Source organism: Lactuca saligna, chromosome 5 (assembly GCF_052625555.1).
Source record: "Lactuca saligna cultivar CGN05327 chromosome 5, ASM5262555v1, whole genome shotgun sequence".
Lineage (NCBI taxonomy): Eukaryota > Viridiplantae > Streptophyta > Magnoliopsida > Asterales > Asteraceae > Lactuca > Lactuca saligna.
Genome location: NC_136421.1, coordinates 288,211,768 through 288,223,679, shown reverse-complemented (window position 1 = coordinate 288,223,679; position 11,912 = coordinate 288,211,768). Strand labels below are relative to the sequence as shown.

At 33.2% G+C, this 11,912-nt stretch overlaps 1 protein-coding gene across 2 annotated transcripts; it reads right to left on the bottom strand.

Moving 5' to 3' along the window:
• Positions 1 to 2,686: 2,686 nt before the first annotated feature.
• Positions 2,687 to 11,347, bottom strand: PHOT1 (phototropin 1). Of its 2 annotated transcripts, XM_078996565.1 has the most exons (23): positions 11,214 to 11,347; positions 10,501 to 11,088; positions 9,920 to 10,094; positions 9,023 to 9,205; positions 7,551 to 7,642; positions 7,155 to 7,461; positions 6,323 to 6,581; positions 6,170 to 6,240; positions 5,998 to 6,104; positions 5,864 to 5,913; positions 5,673 to 5,777; positions 5,503 to 5,562; positions 5,309 to 5,398; positions 4,666 to 4,827; positions 4,481 to 4,561; positions 4,303 to 4,406; positions 4,145 to 4,194; positions 3,913 to 4,019; positions 3,701 to 3,829; positions 3,548 to 3,599; positions 3,357 to 3,469; positions 3,097 to 3,237; positions 2,687 to 2,946 (listed from the first exon to the last, which is right to left on the bottom strand). In XM_078996565.1, exons 2-23 carry the CDS (start codon positions 11,078 to 11,080, stop codon positions 2,845 to 2,847), a joined length of 3,120 nt encoding a protein of 1,039 aa, XP_078852691.1. In that variant the 5' UTR covers positions 11,081 to 11,088; positions 11,214 to 11,347; the 3' UTR covers positions 2,687 to 2,844. The 2 variants fall into 2 exon arrangements, with proteins under 2 accessions (XP_078852691.1, XP_078852690.1); XM_078996564.1 differs by having other exon boundaries at positions 3,357 to 3,599.
• Positions 11,348 to 11,912: the final 565 nt, after the last annotated feature.

Here is an 11,912-nt window from a genome sequence, read left to right as displayed (position 1 = left end):
GGGTGATGGGTGAGGGTAGGAAGTATGGTTACCTTTGATAGGTGCGGGTAGAAAAGTTTGGATACTAGTTTTTTTTATTTTTTATTTTTTATTTTTTATGATGTTTACTAGTTTTCTAGATTCTATGTTTGATGACTTTTTTGGATGATGTTTACTAGTTTTTTGGATCCTATGTTTGATGACTTTTTGGTTTACTAGTATTTTGTTATATAACATTTTCTATATGACTTTTGTTACTTTTGATGTTGTTTACTCATTTTTTTGGTGCATTATTATTATTATTATTTTTTTTTACTTTAACATGTTACCTAATTGTTTGTAACAGATCAAGTATGGTTTCTGATGGTGAAGTTGTAGCTTTTCTTTTACTTGTGTTTTATTGGTTGAGGTCAAACCGGCGCAGACTAATCAGAATTCATAGAATTAGAGATAACGATTCAAGCAGGTATGCATATACACAAGATTTGATGTATGGAGACCCTACACAATGTTTTGATATGATGCGTCTTACATAAGAGGCATTTGCATTATTATGCAATCATTTTACCCAAAAAAATTGGTTGCAATCTAGTAGGACAATAAGCATTGAAGAGAAGATGGATATATTCTTACATGTTATAGGACATAATGAACGTTTTCGCGCAGTTAAGGGAAGATTTCATCACTCCACACAAACGATTCATCAATGTTTTCACGAGGTCCTAACAGCAATGATGTGTTTTGCAAAAGAAATTATAGTACCAACAACTCCTAACCCAACAAGACATAACTTGGAACGACATAGACGGTTAAAAAATATTTTTTCTGGAGCAATTGGTGCATTAGATGGAACTCTTGTACATGCGGTTGTACCTGTTGATCAACAAACTCGTTATAGAGGAAGAGGAAAAGGAGAATGTTTTCAAAATGTAATAGGAATTTGTGATTTTGATATGATATTCACCTTTTTTTGGGCTGGATGGGAGGGTATAGCACATGATTCAAGAGTTTTGAAAGAAGTTGCATTCAATTCGACTTCTGGATTTCCATTTCCTCCACCAGGTTTGTAATTTTTATATAATTTTTATTATCTATCTTCTTTATATAATACGTGTCATTATATAATGTGTCACATTCTTTTGCAGATAAATATTACCTTTGTGATGCCGCACATACAAACACTCATGGGTTTATGGCTCCATACCGCAATACTAGGTATTGGTTAGCCGATTTTCGAAGAGGCAGACCTTTAACTAGAGAAGAAATGTTCAATCATGCTCATGCACAACTTAGAAATGTTATTGAGCGTGCTTATGGTGTATTGAAGGCGAGATTCCCAATCTTAAAACAAATGACTCCTTATCCTTTTACAGTGCAAAGAGACATAGTCATTACTTGTGTCGCGGTCCATAATTTTATAAGGAAATACAATATAGAAGATGACTTGTTTAGAAATTTTGAGGAGGACACTATGGTTACTCCTGACGTCCAAGGTGGGGGAATTGATAGAGAAAACATACAAGACATAGAATTGGGTCCAGAAGCCGTTGAATATATGCGTGTTTTGCGTGATCAGATTGCAAATCGACTACTTTCACCTACTTTACATTAAATTATGTTATTTTAAATTTCATTATGTTTTTATTTGGATATTAAATTATTTATGTTTAATTTACATTTTGTATGACATTTTTTATTTGTGTGTAATTTAGATTTTGTATGACAATATGTATGTTTTTATAATTATTCAACAATTTAATCCATCAATATATATAACAGCAGGGTAAAATGGTCATTTTTCATCACTCAGCACATTCAGTCAGATTTACAATCAAACAACAAGATTTCTTACCCAATCAGGATTTCTTACCCAGACAGACATTTCTCAGTCAGCACTTTCTCAATCAGCAACTATCAACCGAGGCCTAAAACTTATATTTAAGTTGACCCTATAATGTTATATTTAAATTAATAATTTAAGTATTTTATACAAATTGTTCCAAAATTGTATCTTTAAAATGATAATGGTTTACATCCAATAATATATTAAAACTAAGAAATTAAATATAATACGTTAAAAATTAAAAAAACATAACTTTATAAGTAAAAGTAAAGATATTATTTTAATATTGGAATTTAGTTTATATATGATTACAATTTAGATTTGATATTTATTTAACATAATTAACCAAATTATAATTATTACTCGAAAGAAATTGAAAAGTAATAGAAGTTTTAAATGAATATGCTATAAGGCCGTCTGGTATACCGGCAACGAACAATATATGGAAGTTTCAAAAAGAATGTTGTGAAAGGAAAAATTATTAGTATCATATCATGTGGTATATAGATATGGCTTTATCACAACAACTTCTTGGTTATCCATCCTCTTATCTCAGACCTTTTATCTTCTTGCTGACCTTTTATCTACTCCCTTTGCATAAGGAGTCGTTCATACTCATTTTTTTTCCAACTCATTCATCTTAGTCGGAGTTCAATTTATGATGTCTCATTACCAAGTGATTTGTAAACACCACCTGATGATCTAATGGCAGCCCTCTGGAATGACCTTGGGATACTCCCAAATCACAGTCAGATCCGACATTACACTTCTATTTTCTCACGTCAATAACATAAGCCAAACATGACGTATAAATAAACAAGATACAAAATGAAAAATGAAATAGACCAAATGTGTATAAAAATCTAATCACACAAATCATATTGATTTTTTATTTCCTTTATAAGTTCTTTAAAACACAAATAAAATCAAGAAAATAAAATTCACAAATAAAACCATTCTTTATACAACTTCAGAAATAAATTTAAGCAAAAAACACACAAAAACACATACACATAAAACTTTCAAAAAACATTATTCTCCAAATCTTTGAGTCCAGGGTCAGCCTCCTTGACCTTATCATCTTCATCTGCTCCAAACACAGGAGTCTCCAACTTCGGAGGACTCTGAAACAATCATACAAATTAAACGTTTATAACATTCAATTAATCCAATTTCTTTCAATCACTAGATCATTCGTTTTATACAATCGAGTTTCTTCAATCGTCATTTCTGGAACAATAACATTATAAATCTAGAAAACCAGTTAGGTTTACCTGGCAACGAACTAAAGCCCAGTTGATACCCCGAAAGAAAGGGTGTCGTTTCACTTCGCTTGCACCTTCATGTGAACCCAATCGATTCTTTGGATCTCTATGCAATAATCTATAAATCAACTGTTTGGCTTGAAGGCTTACCTGGATTACATTCAAATTCTTTTCAGTTTCAAGAATGATATTATATTTGATAATTAATAGCTAAACTTGAAATCTGATTACTAAAAACTGATTGAGCATGCATGTTTTGGAAAACGCACCGGTATACTACCAGGAAACTTGAGATCTTTATGAAGAACATTAGCGAATGTTCTTTGCCTTGTCTTTCCTCTAAATGGCGTGTACCCATAAAACATTTCATATAAAAGAATACCTACAAAGTACAACAATAAATAATCTAAAACTAGTAATATCTCTAAAGAGAAATTCATAGATAAGTTCAAAAAATTACCAAGAGCCCACCAATCCACTGCACTAGAATGTCCAGCTCCACTTATAATTTCCTAAAACATTGTAAAAAAACATCTTATATTATCTGAATATCAGATTGTAGAGGTATATATATAAGTGATTGATAGATAGATGTATATATATATACACGAACCGGAGCAATATATTCTTCTGTTCCCACAAAAGAATTCGATGCCCTCACTGGTTCAGCCATGAAAATTGGAGTCTGTTGACCTTTATGATGCCTCTTCTTCTTCTTTTCATTTACTTCAGGAATCAAAAGCTGAATCAAGAAGTTAAAAAGGTTTGTAAGTTAGTTTTATTGGGATATTAAAGAAGGAAATTCTAGAGGATCATTAGAGATACCTGAGGCTTGCAAGATGTCAAGCAAGAAAGATCAAAATCAGTCAAGGCTACATGTCCATTGCTTTGTATCAATACATTTTCTGGCTTCAAATCTCTGTATATAATACCTACAACATACCACCATTTTATGCCAATTCATTACTATTAAATCGAGTTACATCTATTGGTTTTATGAAACACTTGACAAACTTTCTAAGACAAACATAGTACATGCATTGTTTTTATGGTGTACCTTGACAATGAAGATACTCTAAGGCCACGAGCACCTCCGCAGCATAGAATCTATAAGGAAAAAGATACGTTTGTTAGAATTATCAGTTTAAAAAATAAATAAATAAATACCATCTAATATATACCTAGTGTCAATCAAGTTGTAATTAGAAATTATACCTTACAGCCTCTTCCTTCAAGACCTTCATTGGTTGTCTGTCTAAAAGCATAAAAAGTTCTCCTCCAGAACAGTAATCGGTGATCAAACAAACATGAGATGGTGTCTGCAAAGATTTTTGTTTGTTAAATTAAAGCTGATATGATTTATTACTATAATTTTTAAATGTGCAAAATTTACCTGAAATGAAGCATATAATGCTGGAAGAAAAGGATGGTCTAAGATATCCAAGATCTCCCTTTCTGCACATGCTCTATGCACCTATTTCATGTAAAAAAAATTAGCACACAAATTCCAAAAAATTACCAAATGGATATTTTTGCAACCACTGTTAAAAATGGTTTGGGAAACCTTGATATTCTTACCTTGTTACGATTGAGCATTACACTTTTATCCATTGCTTTCATCGCAAAGAACTCTCCAGTTCCACATAACTCAACCAAATGAACACTTCCTGTATCACCTGATCCTAGAGGCTTTATGGGCTTAAAATGCTTCAATCCTAACTTTTCTCCACTCTCAATAACCTACATAAACCAATATACAACAATTGGGAAAATGACTTACAAACCCAACGAAGTTTCCAAACCGTTTAAAAAACCCCAATCATGTTTTGTCTGTTCAAAAAAACCCAACAAACTTAACATTTTATCTAAAAAGCCCAACTAAGTTACACTTTCTCGCAAGTCAAATAAGAGAAACAGATGACGTGGTTTATTACCGTATTGGAAAAATGACTTGTTAGGCCAACAAAGTGTCCAAAACGTTTAAAAAACTCCAATCATGTTTTGACTGTTTAAAAAAAAAACCCAACGAACTTAAACAAAACAAAATTGGAATTTTCTGAACGGTTTGAAACTTTGTTGGATTTTTTAGACAAAAGGTTAAATTCGTTGGGTTTTTTTGAACAGACAATTGGGCTTTTCTAGATATATGTGTATGTATAGTATGTTCATATGAATATTAATTTATATAGAATCCTAGACATTTTAAAGGTATATATGGTACCTTTAAAATAGCATTCCATGCTGAGCTATCCCTTCTATGAGGCTTGGGGCGAACTTCATTCGAATGTTTTGCCCATAAATCATCTGGGGTCTGTGTACAATCATTAAATTTAACTCACTCCATATTCTATAATCATTAAGTGTTAATTTTATTTTTCAGAATCTAGTTTTGCATTCTGGTAACTAGGGTTTTACCATGTTAGCATCTGGAAGTTCTCGGACTGCTTCATCTACGTTTGCTGCAGTCTCTTTCACCTGAAATTAAACCATAAAAAAATGCCAGTGATTCATACGTGTATATAGATACAATGAATTGTAAGTATACACAGGATATATATTAGGGTTCATGATCAGATTGTAGTTACCACAACAGCGCCATCTTTAGCAGTAGCTTCAGGGATACAGTTGTGAAGTGGCTCAACATGTTGACTTCCATCTAATTGCACTCCAATAAAGTATTGCACTTCTCCCTATACCACACAAAATACATGCAATCTTTATATATATACTATTTTTTAACTTAAATCTTCAAGGGTTTTTGATTCAGTCATCATACCTTTTGATCACGCATAGGCTGCAGATGAAACAGATTCCAGAATTTTTTGCCTAATTGATTACCACGAAAGAAGATTTAGTATATTCATAAACACATATATGTATATGTATGTTTATATATATGTGCATATATACCGCTTTTTGTATAATTGATGAGTTGTACAGTAACTTCTCTTTGGTTATCAATGGCGTCTCGGATTTTCTTGACGGTTGTTGGATCAGTTTCAGGCCCTTGAAGAAACCTTAACATAATAATGGTTTATCATAAAGCATTGTTTTTCAGTATATAAACCTTAAATTAAATTACCTGCAATTTCTTCCCAGAATCTCTTCTCGACTATACTCTGTTAGCTCTAAGAAACTATCCGACGCAAAAATCTGGTGATCGGAATCTTGAAAACATTAGAAATTTCTGAATTTTTTGACGAATTGTAAGATCAAATGGTAGAACTAGACTTACGATGGGATTATCGGGAAGTCGAGGATCAGTGATGACAAAGTTTTTCTCAATACGTTCAAGGGTTGTTGCGAGATCAATACCCTTTCTCATTTCTTTCTTTCTAACTTTGTCGTCCAAGCTTTCTGGCCTCGAATCAGACTTCTTAAGCTCAAACCCATCATCTTCATCGTCAACCTCACCATCGGTATCCTGAATGTTGATGTCTCCCTCGAATCCATCATCGTATTCTTCACTACTTTTACGATTTTTCTTCTTGATTCTGTATCATAACCATAGGGAAAATGATTTAAAAGCCAACGAAGTTTCCAAACCATTCAAAAAACCCCAATCATGTTTTATTTGTTCAAAAAAACCCAACGAACTTAACATTTTGTCTAAAAAATCCAACAAAGTTTCAAACCGTTCAGAAAATTCTAATTTTGTTTTGTTTAAGTTCGTTGGGTTTTTTTGAACAGTCAAAACATGATTGGAGTTTTTTAAACATTTTGAAAACTTCGTTGGTCTAACAAGTCATTTTTCCGATACGGTAATAAGCCACGTTATCTGTTTCTCTTATTTGACTTTCGAGAAAGTGTAACTTAATTGGACTTTTTAGATAAAATGTTAAGTTTGTTGGGTGTTTTTGAACAGACAAAATATGATTGGGGTTTTTTAAACGATTTGGAAACTTTGTTGGGTTTTTAAGTCATTTTCCCATAAACATATGCATTAGAAACTCGATAACTCTGTATACGTTTACTAGTTCAGAGTTCACCAATGCTTGGCATGCATGCATGTATGTTTTTTATGAAACTCTATAAGTTTGACATGAAAAGTCAAAAAGTTTAAATACCCCATGAATGAAAGACGTCTTGGTTTTTTCTGCTTCTTTTCCGGAAGCTCGTCGATTGGCTGCATGGTTTTGATGGTTCTAACGCCGGCGTGTGAATTTCTTCGTGGAGGAGGTGGTGGCTGAGCATACATAGTCTCTGCTGATTTACGCCGGCCTAAACCCGACGCATCGGCTTTGTCTTGTTTCTCCTTCTTTCCTAATTCCGTCATGAATGGATGACGATTGGTTGACTCACTGAGTGATCTAGGTCTTTTCACTGCCTCCACCAACTCGGTCACTGAACTCGATGCCATCTCTTTTTGTCTGGCTACAAGATTAATTAATTACATCAAATCATATCAATATTGGAGACATGGTGAGTTTGTGAGATATTAATTAACAAGAAAAAACGAGTACCATCATATCGAATCAAAGATTCAGGCAACCCATTTGGCCGGAGCGTCTTCTCTTTCGTCCCTTCTGTATGCTTGCTCACCTCCACTTGCATTCTGTATATGACGATTATGATCATGAACACTGTTAATCAAATTACTCCATAACACAAATCCACCCTACCATAGTTTAATTTCTTCCCGTGTTACGCCATAATTGATTCTTAAAAATATTTAAGAAAATTAAATTACAGAACACTTGAAAAACAAGAGGAAACGAAAATGTGAATGAGGGTCAACTTTGTAATAGCATGAGTCAAAGGGTAAATTTGTAAAAAGCTGGGAGTTTAATTTCCCATTTTTGGAAGTCGACGACCATGTGACAGTCAAAGGGCAACTTTTAAAAAGTTACCCTTTTATGATATCCAATTTTGGTAGTTAATTAAGTTACCCATTGATTAACGATTACTAATTACTAATGTCAACGACCACGTGAGAGTCACGTGCTACATGTTGGACCCTTAACGTTGAGTTAAATATTAGATAAGGTGGAATAATATTAATATGTGACAAATAAAATAATTAAACAGAGCCATATGGAAACAGGGACTAAACCTCAAGGAGGGTCCATGCACCATCACTCACCATCAATTAGTAACATCACACACGATGGGTTCCAATGGTCCATCATTAATGGACCACCATGTCCCTCCCTCAACCCCTCACCTAATGAAACAAATCAAGTGATAGAATACAAACTACTGAAATTACTAAACTAACCCTGTGATCGTGTAAAGTTGTGAACTTAGTAGGAAATTTGTAACGTGTCGCTTTCTTAAACGTTGGTGTAGTTGTCGAGCGAGAAACTGATTAGATATGGTGGAAAACTATTCTTTTTGATCCCGAGTCGATCAGAAAGAAAAGAAGATAATTTAAAATATTTGAGTCCGAAAACTCTTTAACAAGATGCCAGATAAATATGAATCACGTAGGGTTTGATTTGACTATGACAAGACTAGAGCTAGCTAATATCAAAGAAGTATTTGTCTATACACATTGTTGAATACGATGTATCAGAGATGTGTAGGGGTTATATACTTATATGCATACACCTGATAATAAACAACAAATAATGTCTAGATCTAAAATATTCAAACTAAAACACCTAAATCAAGTATAGCATAATGAAACCCCTAAAAGAGCTTGACCCAAAATACCTACATATACAATTATCCAACCTAGTACACACTAATAAAACCTAATGGCTGAAGAGTAAAATTTCACAAGGTCGAGTGTTTAAACCCGCATTGATCTCTCATGTCGACATTAAAATAGGTTGATATGGGTCGTTCAGATAGTACGATTTATTATTTTTTTTTTTACATTTATTAAACCGAACAAATAGTTCATTATGAAATATTATAATCATCTTATATTTCTTATGAATGTTAAGCTGTGAGACATCAATAACTTCAAATATTATAATTTAAAACATACCCAATGAATTTGAGGATGTTGCCAGCTTCATCTTTGATAGGGGAAACAGTGAGAAGGTTCCAAAAGGTTGAGCCATCCTTCTTGTAGTTGAGGAGCCTACCGCAGAAGGTCGTGCCCTTTTGCAACGCTTCCCTAATTTTAGCCACATCTTCCGGGTCGGTGTCTGCACCCTGTAGAAACCGGCTGAAACCCACACAAACACAGCCTTTTCAATCATTTATTTCAAATATAAAATAATTATTATTTATTTATAATTATAATATATATAAATTATGATACGTGAACAGATAAACAGTTGTGATCTATTCTGTCCAAATTTCAAAAGTTTGCATACTTTTTTGAAAATAAAATTGATAATTGTTTTTAATGGAATTTGTATAGTAAATCGTATTATTGTGATAGTTATTTATGAGATGAAAATACTGTTACGGTGTCACGGTTATTTTGGAACACAAAGGCAGCAAAACGACAAAATGTTATTTAGGCGACAATTCCAATATATGCAAAAAGCCACAAAAAGTTCCAGAAATGTGAGTGATTGTTCCTAACTTTCCACAAAATAATATCTTTGTATAAATATTAAAAACGAAACCGTTAACCATATGATCATTAAAGTATAATGGTTATATGTTCAATTAAAATTATTTAGGTATTTATAAAGAGAAAAAAAAAAAAAAAAAAAAACTATGGACCCAAGTTAATGTATTAATTAACCGATGTGCAATAATAAGATTGAATAAGTTATCGTATCAATGTTTAATTAACACCATATTTCAGTTGTCAAATTGGATTTTTTTTTCAGTTTTTATTAACCCAAAATCATTATTTTTTGTCAACGTAAGAGTGTCTTTTTCATAAGAATTTTTCTGAACAAATTAAGAAAGAAGTCATATATACCAATTTCTGCCGATTACTTCTTTGGAAGTGTAACCAGTCATCTTAAAGAAACCAGCACTTGCATATAAAATTGGATAGTCTGGTTTTGTGGCATCTGAAACCACAAATGTCTGCTGAAATGTCGATAATGCATCCTTCAAATCCTCTGATACTCTCGGAAAACCTCTCTCTTTTCCTGTTCCATTGTTTATTCCAAAAAGAATATATATTAATAATATGTAACTTATCAATAACACTAATGATATAAGTTCTTATAAAACCTGTTTTGCTACATGAACAAGTAGTTGTTTAGCATTGTTTTATATTTAATCCAATTTTAGAATATCACAAGAGTCGAATCATAAAAGAGTTAAACTATATATCCACAGTTTCAGTTGTCACATATACAATTAACACCTTCAGATGTTCATATAATAATGGGAATAATTTCATGATCATATCTTATAGTGTTCAATATAATTTTTTAAAAAAAAAAGTCAGATTTACTGTTGACCTCTTTGTATTATAGAATTTAAATTAAATATCGCAACTAAGCAATCAATAATTAAAAACTATTACCAGTATAATGTAAAGAAACTTACCCAATCCCTCATCATCTGATATATCACTGGAACTCTGAAGGGAATTACCCGAATCCCTCCTATTTGAACCGGGTTTAGCATTCGGATCCTCGCCGGAGGTTCTTACTTTAACCCCCTGTGGCTTACCAGTCTCGGTGTCTGTTTGCAGAACCAAACCCCACTCCGCCGCTCTTTGTTCAGCAGCACCCACTATTCCACCCGGCGACTGTGGTGCCATCACAGCCACCTTGGAACTTTGAGCAAAGGCCGGTGACTTAGGCGCCAACGTCACCGGCGGAACTTCATACGGGTTAGGATCTTTCAGGGCCATCCATGACTTGATCTCATCAGCTGGAAGTCTGCCGGATTGAGAGGTCGAAAGGCTAGCAACATTAACATTGACTGCCTCCGACGGTGGCGTTTCTGGGTTGTTCTGTGGCGGCGACTCCGCCCAGCTCCGCCAGGTGGGCTGTGGTCGGAATGGTGCAGTGGTGTCGTTGGTTGATGGGTTGAATACTTCAAGTGAGCCACGGACGTCTCTTTGAGCTGGTAGGAACAGTGGAGATGATGACTTGTCTTGTGCATGTTTCTTTGACTCCATTCTCTTCTCTACACGATCGACATGCAAAATTTACATATAAATTAATTGTTACATATAAGTTGATGGTCTATAAGACTATAACTATCTCCAATTTTAATCAAATTTATTAAAAAGTAAGAAAAAAATCACAAACATTAGAGAGGAGATTGGAAGAAGAGATAAGAATGGTGGAAATGGTGTTAATGGACACTTCGGAAAATTGAAGTACAAGTAGCCCAAAAGGACAGATATTTTTGGTTTAGAGTTTAGACATCACATATGATGGCAATATTCATTGAGAGTACCAACTATTCAAGGGGTAATTTTGTCATTTACTAGTAAAGATATGATGATGAGTAGCTTGCTGGCCACTAGAATTTCCAAAGAGAAATTATAGGTAATTTGAAAATATGGATTCAAAAGACAAAAACACCTTCAAAAAATTTATTTTATTCGTTATTGTTTTTATCTAACTTGATTTATTATTTTAATCAATCGATCTTTTCTAGCCGATATGGGACACTGAGAAATCCCTCGAGTTGGAGGCTCGAATGTTGAGACTAGACTAATCACTAAATGTGGTGCTATCGACTCTAGTATCATATTAGTTAGATTAGCATACAATATGTGAAGTTCTGTATTTAGCAATGTGTCACTCAAACAAGTCTAAGTGACTCGGGTTTATTTGTGAGAGCTAATTTATTAAAATAGACCTATATATGATTAATATGTATATATAATTTGAAAAGACAATGATAGACAGTAGAAGTTATTATTACAATATTCAATTTACAACGATGCTACAAACTTTATAACATTTACAAAAAAAGAAATAAAAAAGACATTATTTTAA